The sequence below is a fragment of the Rhagoletis zephyria genome, unplaced genomic scaffold (assembly GCF_001687245.7).
Source record: "Rhagoletis zephyria isolate East Lansing unplaced genomic scaffold, Rhagoletis_zephyria_1.1 Rzeph_scaffold_00500, whole genome shotgun sequence".
Lineage (NCBI taxonomy): Eukaryota > Metazoa > Arthropoda > Insecta > Diptera > Tephritidae > Rhagoletis > Rhagoletis zephyria.
Window position 1 is genome coordinate 88,191 of NW_016157584.1, and position 18,208 is coordinate 106,398.

Sequence of the window (18,208 nt, forward strand, 5' to 3'; positions counted from 1 at the left end):
TCCAATTTTTGTATGGGGAAACAAAATTTCATCCTAGAAAACGAGGAACCCTCCTAGTTTTTTCATTTTGATATTTGTAATATTTTGTGCCCCACTCTAATGTACATATGTTAACTGGCATACGATATATCGTGAAATTTTTCACCAAACTTCAATTTTTCACCTTAGATAGCGATATGGTATTATGACACCTAGACAGCAACATTAAATAAGGCGATTGGATTTGAGTAATTTACTTTAGTGCCACAATTGTAAGTAGCAACAATTAGTCGAGTCTTAAATCGATATAAAAAACTCATTTCGCGCTCTCTGTTTTGAGTTCAATGTACATTATATACTTTTATCGGCTTTCAAGCAACTTTTTTCCACTAACTACTTCGCCCATATTTACTTATAAATAATTCTTCAGTTCGTACTTAAGTACTTACGTCAATGCTTCGGTTATCAATTATTATTATTATATTTTGACAACAGTGAATAATTTGGTATTAGAGGACAGCAATGTTTACTTGCAATAAAAATTGTCCACACGTCTGCGCATTACACCGCATTTTTGGATCACAGCAGAAAATTTATGGGCAAGCAGACAAATAAAACCACGGCCCACAAATATGTACATAGTTGAACGAAATTCAGCAGGTAAGTCGCGTTTACATATATAAATACTTATGAAGATAGCAATCAATTAGGTCTACTGAATAAAAACGACTGAATGGAGAGAAATACTACTTTGTATATATTATTCATGAGTGTATTTTATCAAGTAAAAAAGTGTGCATTAAATGCAATCGTCTGGACAGAATTTGGTTCGTTTGGTAGAAAGTCTAACCATAAATCACACTTCTTAGCAAATACACAGAGTTTCATATTTCGACAGTGCATATCTACATAAAATGTATAGGGTGGTCCATCTAAAGCTTTGTTTTTTAATTGAAAACAAAACACTTAAAACAGAACTGCATGTCGGAATCTTTTTTATTACAAGAAAGATCAACATTTACTTTTTACAAATACTTCCATTCAAATTTTGGCCGCGACTACTCTGTAGGTGGTCCATGTGGAAGGTCCAATTTTCAATTACTTTTTCCAGCAATGCGCGAATTACGCGAGTAATGTTGGCTTCTAAGTTTTCAATCATAGCTGGCTTATCGACGCAGACTTTTGACTTGAGAAAAAATTGGAAGTCTCCTGAAGAGAAACGAAGTTTTCCGGTAGAAAAAAAATTTATTTTCAAGAATTCTATACCATTTCTACGAAAACTGGTTTTTCCATATAAAATACATGGAAAACTGTGAGCGCTTTGAGCGACCTCTAAATATTTTTTTATTTCAACAGAGGTAAAGTTTTTTTTCGATGGAGGAGAGCATTAAAATTCAGACTTCACTTTTTCCCTTGCATTTTTGAACCACCCTATTGATCACCCCTTACAAAAAGTTGCATATTTCAACAGTGCCTCAATACACCAACACAAATACTATACACATAATATATGACTTTTTTGCAGTTGCAATAACGAATTTACCAGCAGACAACAATGTTGTACAATAAATTTACGCTTAAATGATTTTTCACAATTGGTACATATGTTTTGTATATATGTAGATAAATGTATGTACATACATATGTAACTAATTACTTTTTGTTTTTTGTACTTCGTACGTAGTGCCAAATATGCCAGCAAGTATGCACCCACAGTATAGGAAATAAATTTTAATTATATGGGCTTGAAGGCAATTTGGAAGCACTTTGAGTTGTGGAGTTGCATCCGCAACAATTGAAATTTAACAGTTAAAAGCAAGCTAAAAAGCAAATAAAAAATATTAGTAAAGAAAATATTTTCGCACATATTTGTGTGCTTTTTTTTAGTAAATAGTATTTGTATATAAAGTAAATGTTGTTTGTTGCAAAAAAGGGAGCCGATAGATGACACTGTGGTCGCCATATATTATAATTTTACAACTCTGCATGGCTCTGGTCAGTTTTTATTTAAATAGGGAACATGGATGAATTACAAACTTGTTTATAAATACATATATTTGCATAGAAGAAAACGTGCAAGATGGGAAAGAATTTTCGTATTCTCTTTTGGACTCCAAACATTCAAACTCCTCGTTGAAATCGGGGTGAAGTCGCAGGTTAACCTTTCTGGACGCATGCGAAGGATATGGAATTGCTAGTACTTTTCAATTTGAACATACAGTTTCTTGCAGGGAAGCAAGTGGGATATAGTTCGAATTCGATACGTAAAAGCGTTTCAATATATAATCAAGGACTTATTAGAGAAAAACTCTAGATAAACTGCGAGTTCTGGGTACCCAACCTGAGATGAGTCTTTATTATACGTTTTAATCGACACCAGCCTAAGCATTTCCACACAGGCCATTTACTCACTTTTATCTTCCTGGATTCAAATCGATTTCATAGATGGGAGGACTAGACTTAACGCTGTTGTCATAAAACTACAACGTATCCGTGGAAGATCAAAATACAGGAACGTCCGAGGAACTAATTAGGATAGAAATGGTAGAATATTAAAACAACAACTAAGTAAACGTCCACTAAGTCCAACGATCCCAAAAATAGACGACGTTCATAATGGAGGAAAGAACATAAAACTGGTTATGTGAGAAGCCTTTTAAACATCAACATCAGTGAGTAGCGCGTGAAGCTTTGAACAAAAATAGGCAACATCAGAAAAATTTTAATTTCATTGTTTTAGAACAAAAAACAAGGCACCTTTTAAAAGTGCTCTAAGCTCATAAAGGAAAGAGTTGAGGAAATCTAAAGCATGCCAAATCGTGCCAATAGCGGCCGCTGCGGCCGAGTGATTAGAGGTGCATACTACCACTCCGAAGGACAGAGCAGGCAATGACAAACCTTTGAGTGTATTTTTGGAGTTTCGACTGTACATAAGGACGCACACCACAAATTGGGGTAAAAGCTTCACTAAAAACTTAGCAAAAGTGTAACCGTCAAATAATATTATTATTATTAATTCTTGTCAATATTACTTGTACTCTATAGAGAGCTCTAAAAACTCTTGTCTTGTCGAAGAACACACCAGCGAAATATCGCGATTCGAACTGCAATTGTTGAACGGCAGGATACTCTCTACTGAAATTCGTCGGCGGAAAGCCTTCACAGCATACTACACTAGAAAGAAAATTTGGCGTAAAGAAACACTACAAGGTGCAAGAGTAACAGTCACACTACTGCCCGGTAGCAGAAGATAAACGTTCTCTCTGGCTTTTCAGGCGTTCACCGCTTTTCAGGCTTTCTGAGTTTTATACAGCTGCGAGTTTTATTTGTCGGCTGGAGCGCCTCAAAGATTGCGTATTGTTCATTTACCTCAGCCTGATAGCTATCGATGTTCACCTAGGACTAGTGGCTTTGAAATTGGTCTTGAAAACGTAACATCAAGAATGAGAGGGGCGTCTGCGTGCTGTGTTGAAAAATCGTTTCAGTTAGAACCATGATTGTTTATTCTATGCCAGAGGAAATCTGGAGCATTTCAACTTCCAGATCGTTTATCATTAGGGTTAACTGCCCATTTATGGAACAATTTTTAATTTTCTGTGCAAGCAAGGTTCGTGTCTTAAGTCTTTGGTTGACTTAACTCGTATAGTTACCTTTCAGTTCCTTTTTCATTCATGAATTAAAAATTTAGCAAGAAAATCGAATAATAAAAACTTTGGTAAATATTTAAGGATTAATATAGAAATAAATTTATAAAAATAATTTGGATTTATAATCTAAAAACTTTGTCTAAAGCTTGGTTGTCATTATATCAAAATTACTAACATCAAAAACTGCCTCAACTATAGCTCTGATTATGCATACTTCGCATAGCTTCGCACAATCATTTGTACCAGTGCAATAAAATTGTAACTTAAGAAAATGTGAAGCAAAATCTAAACTAAATAGATTGCTAAGTTTTTAAAAGTTCTGCTAATTTCTGGGTAGTGGAATGCATACAAAATACATACAAAGATCATGCGAAATTACAGTTTGAAGGTTATGCGAAGTTGTGCGAAGTTATGCGAAGCATGTATAATCAGACCATAACAGCTGTTCATGTCGTGTCAAATGCGCTTTCATTACATCATAAAAACTAACCAAATGTAGGTTACTAATAAAATAACCTTTTTCATAGAAAAAATCTGCCAAATAGAAATGGGTGTCTGCATTGATCTTCATTAAAAAACCAGGACAATTTAAGTACAATTGTAAAAACCAGTACAAATCCTGGGAAACTAGGACGCCTGGCAGCCCTACACTACAGGCTTGGGTTGCTCATTAAAGAAATGCAAGCAGGAAGGACGACCTCTAAATCATAACCAACCTTCAAATTTAATGTGCGATTCCCATCCAGAGGACGATGGAGAAGAATCCGAGTGGCTATCTACCTGTGAATCGGGGGATTCAAGATGTACAGTGGTGTGGCAGCAGAAGCTTACTCTGTCCCTAAGTGTGAGAGAGTCGATGAATTGGCCAAGGCAAAAACATTTCCTTAAACTGACAAAAACAGGTGATCAGGTATACCTGCATACATACTTCATAGCGGCACTACCGCAGGCACCTCATAAATGACCCTTTCTAATACAGTGGCAACATCGAAGTTGCAAAATTATCTTGAATTAGCTGGCATGCAAATTTCTTGTATCGGTGTTTGGAAATATTGAAAATCGCAATTTCATAGCTATTGCACCTAACTAATTGTATAATTTATTAACTACTACATAAAATTTGGGTGTGAGTTAACACAAAAGCGTGAATTAGCATCGACGAATTGATGCCAGAAGCGGGTTGACGACCAGCGACTGTGAAACTGAATGTTGATGAATTGATGAATGAACAGACGATTAATTGTTTACTGGTTGCCCTCTCGCAATTTCGAACATTCACAAGTTTCGCTTGAATGAATTTATTATCGGCATTGCCGTTACAATTTTGTAATGCCTTATTTATGCAAAAATTGGTTTTATTATATTTATTAAAACTATAAAAGAGAAAATTGTTTGCTTGCCGCAAGAAGATCTGAATTTGTTCAAATGCTTAGTTTTAATTAAATTATTAAGTAGCATACCTATAATTATTTTGCGTGATTAGTAAATCTGAAGGCAATTGCAAAAGGTCTGCAACCAACCAGGAGTGGTGATGTGCATAAAATTTTGTAAGTCACCACCCCTTCAGTTACGCATTATAATCAACGCATTAAAAAATAGTGAAATTTGCAAAGCGAAACAAAACATTACAAGCGGGTACTTGCAGTAGTTGAAAAATTACAAAAAAAAAAAAATAGATATGTTCGCTGCAAAAGTAAAAGTGTTTAAGGTGCGTAAAGCCGTAACGGTCGCGTAGATTGCGGCGTCGTCGTTCGCAGCATTTGCAACAACTTTTGCGCGGCACCGCACCACATCAATTGTTGGTGAAGTCATTAACTCTACGAGCCCATAAAAATATAATTTGCAACCAGCTACAACATAACGAGGCAACAACTGCCTATTTATTTTTACTTCTTTCCTTTTGTTTTCATTCGATTTCTTTTTATAGCAACTTGTACTTTGGCGTTGAAGCGATGTATTTTTCCAAATGTTAATCGTTACAATTTCATTTTGCTCTGTTGTAAGGCAATAGCAGATATTTATTGGCAACAAATTTTCCAAACGCCGAAAACCGGCTTATTTCGATTCACGAAGGTTGATTGTAAAGTGTACTTCCTAGTAAAAAATTTAATTTCACCCCATCATCCTCCAGGCATGTGCAGAACTAAGAAACATATTTGATTTTAGTCATATCGCGTGAAAGGCGATCGAAAAATGTCAGTACATTTTCAGTTGAAATAGGGCGTTTTTCACCCAAGTTCTGAGATAGTCCAGGGAATAGGGTGACCAAACCAGAGAATAGGGTGACCAAACTGGAGCTACATGGTTTTGAATGGGAACGCCAATTGCCTTACATCTCACCAACAACGTTTCTATGTTTTTTCCCAGGGACCGTTCAATTTAAAATATGAAGCAATTTGTATCGCTTTAGGTTAGGTTAGGTTATTCTGGCTGGCTGACCGCCCCACATAGACCAATAGGTCGCTTAGTGATGCCAGATGGAGATAGAGGTATAGTTAAGTATATTCGAAGTATACATCATTTAGGATGTCAACGCTTGTTGAGAATATCAGTAGTGATTATAAAACTCTGGAGCTCCGAGATATTTCAATCGTGTTTTTGATACAGCAGGACAGTGGCATTGGATGTGTTCCAGGGTCTCCCTTTAAATAAGAGGTAATATCATTCCGTTGTTATACACACATACCGACAAACTCGTACATATGTACATATTGATGTAAAGGGATGTTCCCAGCTATNAAGTATTGGCACAGAGAATTTTACGCAATGTATGCAAAGTTTTTTACCTGAATTTCTTTTCGCAAATTTTTTTTTTAATATAGTTAGTATGAAGACCTACTTTCGAATCAGATTTTTGAGAAAAATTCTGAGTATGCAGTTTTATATCCCATTATATTTTAGTATAACATAGTGCAAGATTGAAGTTGCCAGAAACCCGCGTTGATTTTTGGCAATTTTTTCACGCAGTTTCTTCCATGCAAATTATGTGCGAATTTTTTTTTTTGTATGGAAGAAACTGCGTATAAAAAATTGCCAAAAATCAATGCGGTTTGCCAGGGTGTGATTGTTTAAAAAGAAAAAAGCCATTTCTGAAAGAATCGCTTTTTTTATAGAATTCTTGAAATCGGCTTTAAAAATCGTTTATTTAAAAAATGAGATCTTGTTATATCATACTTTTTAAAAAACAGGGTAATAATAAACCACACAAACAACTTATATGATAGTGATGTACAAACAATTTTCTTTAGAAATATCCATACTTTTAAAAAAATATGTGTATTAACACAATTCCCAATAGGACTGCGCAATTAATAAATTTATTATAATTCATATTAATTGATTAATTGCATAATCCGCTTTTAAGCGCACGGCGCTAAAAATAAAATAAAAGCTATCAAAAGGCGAGATAAGCTATAGCAAATTTCACATTCAGCAGGAGTCACAAATGGTGGTTTAATATTGGCAAATGTTCGATATGCTACAACAGACTCGATAACAATAAAAAGTGTTGCCACATCAAAAATAAAGCCCATTTACATGATAGCGCACAAAAAATTGACTTGAAGGGAAAAAATAGCCAAAGGCGATTTCCTAAATTTTTACGCGCAAATATCCAAAAATACATCGCCAAATTGGCGCTAAATCGCCCAATCTGGACACTCTGATAACAACATCAAAGGGCCATTCAAAGCGTCCGCCAGCTGAACAAAATTCGACATTCTGCAAATCACTATAATTGAATGACGGCAATCTATTATTTGGCGTTACGCTAATTAACGTTAATCGAAAATGGCTTGCTTGCAACGAAGAGCGGACGTATGTATGTATGTGTAAACAAACACATATTGAGGCAATGAATGAGTTTTCATTAAATTATTAAACTTACTTAAACCCTAATAGAAGCTACACAATTATTAATATGCACTTATAAATTTATTTTCCCTCGATGTTTTTAATTGGTTGCATGAACAATTGAATTTTTTAATAGTAAATAAATTTTATAATGTATGCTCATTAGCAGGACATATTTTAATGATGACCCAATTTGCAAATAAATCAATTGAATTCAAATTTACTGCCAACATAAATAATATTTTAAAGCCTAGCATATTGCCCACAACTGGGCATAAAAAAAATAGCAAATGAAATTTAAGAGGAAATATACAGCCACGTTGAGGAGCTTAGTAAAAGCGCATAATTTATCATTATTTTGTGCTAATTTAAAACAAAGTAAATTATTCAAGTACTTTTAGAGATGTTAAACCTAAAAAAATATGAGTTAATTTTTTTTTTTAATTCACTTGAATACATTTTTGGGAGATATCCTCATACAATCAATAAGCTTGATAAGGAGAATATATTCAGTCCAACAACCGCTATTTATTTCAAAACATCACCAAGAGATGCGTCCTTTCATCATTGATTGCGTTTTCCCGCCAAATTTAAATTTTTAAATAACTGTGTCTTTATTTTTAAAATTGCGATATATAGGCATACTATTTTGCCTTATTTCCGAGCTTTTATCTGAATGCGCAGGCAACAGAGGAGCTTTGGATGCTTCCTGCGGTTGCAGTCGACTATAATTTGCTTTCTGAGTATAATATTATGCTCGCTAACTGGAGGAATTAAGCTCTCGCTGTGCAGGTGGTACCAGGCGACATCGGAAAGCAGTATTTCCTTCTGGTGCGAAAACCGAGGCCAGTACCGAGATGTCCTTAAATTATTTAAGGGCATTAAGAACAATCTTCCCGGCAGGAGTTCTTCAATACACAGGCATTTTTTAGCAGGTAGTACTTAGCACTAAGGGCCATTTACTTATCAATTTTAAAATATTGTTAAATCATTGTTATGGTAGTTAAGTTTAACTAATGATTTAACGGACCTGTGGAAATATGAATAATTGTAATTTGTTGGCTTAATCTTATGTACATATGTATCAAGTGAATAAAATATTAAAAAAAATGTAGTTGGATGAATTTTCATTTATTGTAAGGGGTAAAAGGCGTGTAGTGATAGGATCTAGGTTGGATCCCTGGATCGCACCAAAAAATTATAGAAAAACTTTATTTATCAGCGGTCATCCATCCGATGGAAAACCTCCACAGTGCAGTACTACCATGAAATAAATTCTCATAAAAACCATTTTGTCACTAGTGCCGCCGCATAACAAATATGTTTTCTACCAAAGTGACCACACAAATTTTACCAAAATTCTACGACAAGCCCAAGATTACTCCGTTTTGAGCAAGGCCGATTTTCAAAGAAAACTCATCACATATTGAAATTCTACTTAAGAAAATCCCTTCATGAATCTTTTGATTAATCGTGATGAAAATTGGATCATATTCTGGTCCAAGCAAGAGGAAGCTTCATAAACGGTGACAAAACCAAGATTGACTACCAGCCCAATTCTAAATAATACCGAACGTTTTCTATCAGCGGATTGAGAGCACGGTTGCACGGTGGGAAGATTTGCTTTTTGTAATAGATACGTGAAAACCAAATTTGGTTATTTTTTTCAACTTGGTTGTTTTTTTCAGATTTTGGTTGGTTATTTTTATAACAAATGGCAACCGTGATTGAAAGCAAATCCCATCCTTTAATTACAAACGATAGAAGTGTCCGATGCTACTAGAAGGGAACTCTTTCTTTTAAAAAGTCATATAGATCAATTAAAAAGCCGAGCGGAATTAATTAACGGAAAAAGTTGTGTGCTCCATTATGACAACTCAATGACTCAATGATGGTGCCAATAATTCAAAGTAACTTTTGTATTATATAAATTATTTGTTTTACAAGTGAAACCTTTTTGCATAAGTAATAATTTAAATAAATGATTCCATTTATACCTCTCATTTTTTTTAATTCGTATATAATCGTATAGCAAAATCTACCAAATGCAAAACAAATCTACCTAAATTTAAATTTAGAAACATATTCTAACAAAGTTGGTAGAATCCTACCAAAAGGGCAACACTGATAACAATATATATACGATCATTAGAAGCTCGACCAAACACCTATTGAAAATGTGAGCGCCTTTATTAATCTTCTTCTATTTGCTTTTACTCAAAGCTTATTTCACCTAATCAAAATTGTGAGTTCTTCACGTTTCCACAACTTTTCACAAACCAAATTGCAGGGTGGTCGTAGTTATCACCATAAATTTGTTTGTCACCAATGTGAACCCACATTTATTATTCGTTAACGAAAGACATATTCTTCGTTTCCTGCCTGCCTATCAATTTTTTCTGCTACTATTTACTACATATTCAACAGTTTGAAAACAGTGTCATGAACTCCATCCAAGCTTTTTATGTGTAAAATTTATTTGATATACTTTCCATTTGTAAATGTATTTATCTCCGGTGGAGGTAAAGTCACACAAACGAAACTCTTTCATTTTCAATTGTTTATTGCGTGCGTTGGCGTTATTGTGACACAAAGAGGAGAAGGCGTTTAAAACAGGTGGGTACAAATTAACTTTTGTTGTCTCATTTTCATTTTAATTGCCTCGCTTAGTATTTGCGGCCGGCCACACTTTTGCCACATTAATTTCGTCGCGTTGAGCTCTTCTTTTCGTATGTTTGATTTTGATACGCTTTTACTCTATTAATTGACATGTGTCAAAACATTTGTCATATTAACGCTGGCGTTTTTACTGAAATCGATTTATTGCTATTAGAAAAAATCAGTAAAGTATCGCTTCAATTTGATTGCATGGAAAATGGCAATTTGTTTCAATTTTGATTGCCTAAATATTTCATTTGAGTTGATTGGGGTTTTGCGACTCTCTCCAAATACATAAATACACATACTCGTAATTTCTTAATTGAGTTTTAATTCTGTAATTTGATTATTTTCCAAACGGATGTTCTTTGTTTGTGAGGTTAAAGTTACTGAAGGTCAAATCTATAAAATACATTTGCGGGTGCTAAAGCAGTTTAAACTGCGATTCTCGAATGAATGCTTTGACATAAAGCAAGCGTTTGCCTTGCGGATGGATTGTCTTGCTGACGAACATTCTCGGCCCTCAGTTTAGTAATTTTTTTTAATTCAACTTTCGGAGGTGAGGTTTGATAAAGGCTGATATTAGCAACCCCTATATACTGAATTAAATGTAAACTTGCTAGTTATTTCTATAAGGGAAAACGGAATAATTTATATTTAGGTACTTTCTGTAGTTTTACTAGTTCTTTTTAGTCTGACTGTAGTAATTATTATACTAGTATTGTAAAGCTTGTGAAAATCCCCGCAAAATGGTATCCAAACCTCTTTTGTATCTTGTGTATGTCAGAAGATATGACAGTTAGAACTTTACAAAAGGAGAAACCAAAATGTTTCCAAAGTGACATTTGTTTGATAACTCTGTTAGTTTACAAACAAATTCAAAAAGTAAGAATATATTTTTTAAACAAAACAGTTTCAAGTTTTAAAAAATTCGCGTTAATTTTTTCCAAGTTTTGGCTATTTAAAATTAAATTCTTGAGTACTCTCACCTTGTACATGCTTCTTTTAGGTAAAATTCCCTAATTGGGAGCTTGCAGGAAGCGAGCGGCATGGCTAATCTCTTGCAGGACGGTGAAGAATTTTCATGCCCCAGGTCTCCTTTAGACCCTGAATCTCTTCTTGGTTAACTGTGTGAATCCTTTACTGAAAGTAAGCGCAGTTATGCGGTAGTCCGCTTTGTTCGGTAAGGTTTAGTTACTGACATTGGTAGTATGACCACTAGTGATGGGCGAAATAGCGATGTTATAGTATCAGTGAAAACAGTGATTGCCATTTTAAATGACAGTGATTTTTAAGGCTGTTTCGATAGCCGATAGTCGATTTTTTATGGCTCTTACGATACCCGAAATAATATTTGTTCTTGCCCATGTTTCCTTTCAGGAAGACATTCGCGAACACAAACTTCGATTGCGAAGACTTCCGCTGGGATATTCGCAGATTTTTGGGAAACTTGGTCAAGGTACACCTGACAGGCATAAAACGCACTTGCAGCATTATTGGTAACATTTGAGAGAGTTACAATTGAGCCTTTTGTTCAGAGTTACCCCTAGATACCTCCCCTCTTCTGAGAAATCAATTTCTGTCACTGCCAAGGTGGGTCTAGTGATGTGGACTTTCCTTCTTTTGGTAAATGGGACAATGGTGGGCTTCAGTGGGTTTATTGGCAGGCCCTTTTCGGCAAACCAGTCTGCAGTATGTATGTAGTTTATCACAATTCAAATTAAATTTACTTGTAGGCACTTAAAGGGTATATTTATGGATGATGGATATATATTGTATAGTGGCAATAATAAAGGCATACGTTCGTACTTATGAAACAGGCATATTTGCATGTTTGCGGTCGCCGTTATGCGATTGCCCTGATGAAATATTCGCATAACCAAGGTTTCAAAAAGGTTTGGAGATAAATATTTTTCTATTTTTTCGCAAAATAACTATTCTTGTCGTGGATCCTACCAAAATCCAATCTAGCCTAGCAACCTACCAAATGGAAAAAAAACCTACCAGTTTTGGTAGGAAAAGCCCATGTGTGGCAACACATACAGATCACGTATGTAAGTGCAAGCAAAGGAATTAACTCACAAATATTTAGCTTCCAATATTCAGATGTCTGTATTTCTAATATTACAAACCTACAAAAAAATGCGGATCACAGAACTAAACCTAAAAAACCACTTTTCCCGAAAAACCCCGGATAGCGGATTTTAATTTAAAGCTTTATATGATCTAAATGCAACATATTTAAATACTCAGGAAGAAAATTCCAGATGTAAGAACTTTTCATTTGATTTTGTTTAAGGTAAGCTGACCAACCGTCCTCCTCTGAGGAGGATTGTCCTCCTCAAACATGATTCGCCCTCCTCAAAAATTGTGTCCTTCTCTGTCCTCCTTTTGAGCAAAAATGTCATCCGTTTCAAGTTTTATAGCAGTGATGAAATTTTCAAAAAATTTCGTTCAGAATATTATCTATTTGTATATAATTTTAGTTTTACTTTGTTTAATCAAATTGAATATTGGTACTCGATGTGAAAACATATGTATTTATAAACAAAAATGTCATCCGTTTCAAGGGCGGAGCCGAACATTAAATACCCGGCGCAAGTATTAAATATGTTTTTTCACCTTTCCGAAACCTTCCGCTAGATGGTAAGCCGGGGTGTATCAATTTTGAGTAAATTGGCGTCCTTCAATTTCGAAATATTGAAGTTTCAAGCATTTCTGAAATTTACCGTTATATGAGAAGCGGCCGTTATTTTAGTCCGATTTCAATAATTTTCAACGTTTTGCTTATATGTGGCAAGCACAATAACCACACCGAGTTTGGTACAAATTGGTAGAACGGTTACCGATATACATATATGTGATCATAAGTGGGCGGTGCCATGCCCATTTTCCAAAATTTTACCATAAACGTATTTCTTGGTAAAGAATTGTTGCAAGTATCAATTTTGAATAAATTAGCTTCAATATTTACTGATTTATCGAAGATTTTGTATTTCTCTAAATTACCGTTATATGGGATGTGGGCGTGGTTATTGTCCGATTTTAAAAAGTTTCGGCGATTTTTTATGCTGTACCAGGGCCAACAACTGTGCCAAGTTTGGAAGAAATTGGTGCAGCGGTTACCAAGATATACACATGTAACCATAAGTGGGCGTGGCTACGCCCATTTTCCAAAAATTTATAATATTCTTATTTTTCGTCGAAAAATTATTGTAAATATCAATTTTGAGCGAATAATCTCCAGTAGTTACTAAAATATCGCAGTTTTCGTATTTCTGGAAATTACCGTTATATGGGAAGTGGGCGTGGTTAAAGTCCGATTTCGCCCATTTTCAATACCAACCTACCTTGGATTAAGGGAAACCTACATACCAAATTTCGTTAAGATATCTCAATTTTTGCTCGAGTTATCGTGTACACGGACAGACGGACAGACGGACAGACGGACAGACGGACGGACAGACAGACATGGCTTAATCGATTTCTTTTTTCATCCTGATCATTTATGTATACATTTGTCTATATCTATCTCGATTCGTTTTGGCTGTTACAAACAACCGTTATGTGAACAAAATTAATATACCCTTGTGCACAAGTGCGCTCGGGTATAAAAAAATAGGGGCTTAGCTCCATGGTTTGGGTTATTTGTATGCAATGGCACAGTTTGATGTCTTTACTAACTCGCTTGTATTTTCATGGTAGCTTTTTACATGCAGAGAAAGCACTATTTTTTATTTTCATTACCTAATAAGCGTTGGTCTTAGTTAACAATTCGAAAATAATTAGAAAACGAATCTTTTTATCGACTCTCACCTTCGATAACGAATGTAGCATAGATTAGTATTCGGTTCGAGAAATAGGCCATTGCCCAGCGAAACGGAACCTTCGTTATCCAATGTATTTTTTCTTCGCTATGAATTCCTTATCCAGCCCATTATCGAATTGAAATTTTAGTGAGAGTGAGTGATTGTCTTATATTTCCCTTCAAGGATGAGCTGGATTTCATTTGTTCTTGTTTTTGTTTCTTGTTACTATGGTTGCATTTTTTTCGAACCCATCTCGAGTGTATTTCCAATATAAATGAACTTTTTAAAACTAAGTTAAAAATGGTGTTTCATGAGGCGTTTACTTCTTCTAACTTACGCTTTTTTTAATTCATGAACCTTCTCAAAGTGGAGCTGGGGATGGTATTTCCAAATTTTGTGAAGGTATAAATCAAAGCGGTATTTAAAGCCTAAACCTTTTAAGGTCCAATCATAGTCCTAAGTCAGATCGTTTCGCTGAAATTTCATATGTGTTCCATTTTTCACCAAGGAAATATGGAAAATGGCATTGCCGCGCCCACAGCTCTTGTGGAATGAAATGGTAAATATCGTCCGATTTTCATATCGCCCCGCCGCGGTAAAGCTGCTAATCATCGTTCAACTTAACCTTTTTAATATTGACCGAAAGTGTTTAAATACCTCTACATTGTGGTTACTTTTCCACAATAGTTTTTCATTAAAACAGCCCTCAATCTCAATAAAATTGTTGAATATAATTGTTATAAGGCCATAAGTAACAAACCAAAATAACTTAGGGACGAGAACACCTAAAAATTAAATATTCTAACTGCCCAGTTCTGTGTTTTCTTGATAAATTTTTTGTAAAGAAATTTCATCAAGATTTTTATCAAGTAAAAGCTTCCTTCGCATTCTGTGTCAATATTTATAAAACAAAAAGCTCTACGACTTCCACGTTAGTGGAACTGATTTCATTGTCACATATGAAAGATATGAAATTAAAAGCGAAAAAGCTTTTGACTGCCGTAGCCGAGTAGGTAGAGATGTCGACTATAATTCCGTGTGTCGTAGGTTCAAATGCCGGCATATGGAGTATTTAATTGTTAGAATCAAATTTATTAATATACAAAATTTATACATTTCACATGAAATTTCAATTTGTCAATAGCATTTTCAATCTTGATAATTTATCAAGAAAAGAGCTTTTGATTTCTGTGCTAGAATACCAATTCTTGATAAATAATAAAAAGTTTACAAATTATAAAGATTTTAAATTTAACAAGTGCACAGAATCGGGCTGTAAAAATAGAATTATTAACAAAAACCAACAACCACATGATCAAGTGTGAATTGCAGCGGAATTGGTGCGCTTGGTTATAGTTGGCTCACATGAAAAAAGTGGAAAAAGCAAAAAACCGTTTATAAGGCGAACTTAGCACAGTGCGTATGCAACTGGCTGAGTCAGCTGGGGTCGAATCCCACTGAAGAAGTCTGATGAGGAGATGTGGTGATCAATTAAAAAGCACCAGAGCAAGGGAGAAAGTACACAGCCCTGAGGATAGCCCATATGAATTCTGCACGTGACATACTGACCCCCTTTTGCCTGAATTCTAACGACCCGCTGCGCAAACATTGTACGAAACCAATTTATCAGCCCAGAATCTACTCCATAACTTAAAACCGAGTTGCACATGTTATATCAAAAGCGCCCTCAACGTCTACAAAAATGCCTATAGAAAATTAGTTTTTAGTGATTCTTAGCCGCCTTACAAGATTTTTTCGCCTGAGAGGCACGCATAAAATACATCATGGTAATGGTTTGTAGAAATTTCAAGAATTCACATATTTTCAAATCAACTCACCTTTAACGATTTTTTTAACAGTTGACGGGCTTTTCAATTTTAAACTTCCACCGCCACTGCCCGTCGGTGTGCTTACTGCTGTAGATGTGTTGGAGGGTGTACCAGAAACACTTTGTTGGGGAAAACGTTTTTCTGAAAGGAAATAAAAAAGAAATTGTGAAATTAAGTGATAGGAAGTTGAATATATACAGATTTATTAATATTAGGTTGGTTTTGATCGATTAAAAATATTAGGTAGCCTTCAGAAATCATTAGGATGTGTAACTTTACAATTTTACTAACTTGTATACCTTTATATAACCGATAATTTCATTTCTTTATGCGAAAACATTATTTGCGCCATATAAAATGTATTGAAAACTCCAGGCGGCAAGGTTAAGTATCAACTGATTACAAAATAAAAATTACGGGCATCGTTAATTTCTTTCTTCTATAATCCTGGGGATGGCAGCAAGAAAAAATTAAAAACTAAATATGTAAAAAAGATATTTGTGGATGAAGATAAACTAAATAGATCTGAGTGTATACAACTTTTCATCACAACAAAACGTAGCATACATTTAGGCTCCAACACTCGTACTGTATGCGCATGTTGTTGTTGAAGTAAAGCAACATAAATGAATAGATACATGTTTACGGTGTACCGCAACATATGTATCCACTGCATAAGAATCTCACAGTTGTATGCACTTTGTTTGCAACACGCTGTGCTATGTGGTGCCACAAGTATGAGAAAATACGGTAGCTACAATTCAAACAAATGTACGTACGCACACATATAACCATATATATAGAATATTTACGTTTTAATTTTCGTGCAAATAGTCCGCGACGCACGCTTCGACGAAGATAATGCAGCAGATTTAAGGGGCTTTTTGAGATGTTCTTGTCAACGATTACTTTCCCCAACTTCTCCTTCAGCTCGGTTTTAGTGGACGTTTCCTCTAACTTTATTTTTGTCATAATGCGACTCTTACTTTTTATAATTTTCTTTGAACTTAAAAACGAAATTTACAACACTAAAAAGTTTCACTACGAATTTTTAAATTGCTTCGTGGTCTCACAAAACAGTTGACGAAGAATTTTTAGCCGCTTTTTTTACAATTAATCAACAAATGTAAATGAAGTGGAGTTTTATTATATTTTTCGTTTTTTTTTATTTTTACGTATCAGGCCACAAACAGCAGTTTTGTTATTTGAAATATCAAACAAAACACAAAATGCTTGATGGAAAGTGTAGAAATAATAAAAACAGTGTTGGGTGAAATATTCGTTAAGGAAATATATTAAAAGCTTAAGAACAAATCTTAGTGCACATGTATTTCCGAACCATAGAGAGGGGGTCAGAGGATTAAATTGACATGGGCCTAGTTAATACTAAAAAAAACAATCAAATTTCGAAAAATGCAAATGTTATAAATCATGGAATAAAACGATAAAATTGAAACAGGGATTCTCTAATTTCCTTCAGTATGAAAAATTTACATAAACACATATCCCGTTACCTTAAAGGTCCTAACCAACACTGTTTTCGAAACTGCATTTTCCACAGATCTTGGTGCGATGTATTAAACAGGGTTCGGTGAATTGTACAAAATCAAAATTTTCACTACCACTAGGGCTTTAGTGGTAATGCATTTCAAATTTCATAATTAATACTAAATAAACCCTCAATTCAAAGGGCTCGGCCCGGTCTTGGGTACTTCATTGGTTTTTATGTTTTTAAGTTTCCAAAATAATCGCAAAAACCCCGTAAGTAAGCTCCCTAAAAATCCATTGGAACTAGGAGTGGGAATTCTATCCGTAATTTTCTCTTTCCGGATAACAAAACGAATAGATATTAACCGGATATCCGGATATTTGAATCAAAAAATTAACACTAAAATAACAACTATTTGAGTAATAATGGAGTCTTCTTTTATTTATTTTGCAACTCTATTGATTCAGTAAATTTGCGAACAATTTTACGAATCCGTTCAAATACTTTGTAGAATATCGGACACTCCAATAAACGGTTAACCAAATTAACGGATATGGTCCAGATATCCGAATAGCAAAACAAACGGACATTAACCGAATATGGAGATATCCTGGTTTTACCCGTTTACACGAATATACGAGCGGATATCCGAATAGGCTAAGCCGTACTAGAAACCGCAAGCAACCTAAAAAGCAAAGTCCTATCTCAGAGTTCCGTTCAAAAACACCCTATCTCAGCACATTTTCAAAGTATTTTCGTATTCTGAGATAGGGCGTTTTCCAATCAAATTCTGGAATAGGGCGTTTTTGAAAAATTGTCTGAGATAGGGCTTTTTCGAACTGGCTGCCGAGATACTTATGTCGATCTTCCACTCAGCCATCGATATGTGTTATTGGTATCACTAGCAATTACCCGGCGTGCTTCGCTGCGCCTTAAATGTATTTT

At 34.8% G+C, this 18,208-nt stretch overlaps 1 protein-coding gene across 1 annotated transcript in view; it reads right to left on the reverse strand.

The window, feature by feature from the left end:
* The window catches only part of toc (toucan), a gene marked incomplete at its 5' end in the record, with an annotated part of 219,539 nt that overhangs the window by 62,135 nt on the left and 139,196 nt on the right, over positions 1-18,208 (reverse strand). Inside the window, one exon of the mRNA XM_017612096.1 lies at positions 15,784-15,915. Within this exon, the coding sequence (XP_017467585.1) occupies positions 15,784-15,915 (132 nt within the window). The remainder of the gene's footprint in view (positions 1-15,783; positions 15,916-18,208) is intronic.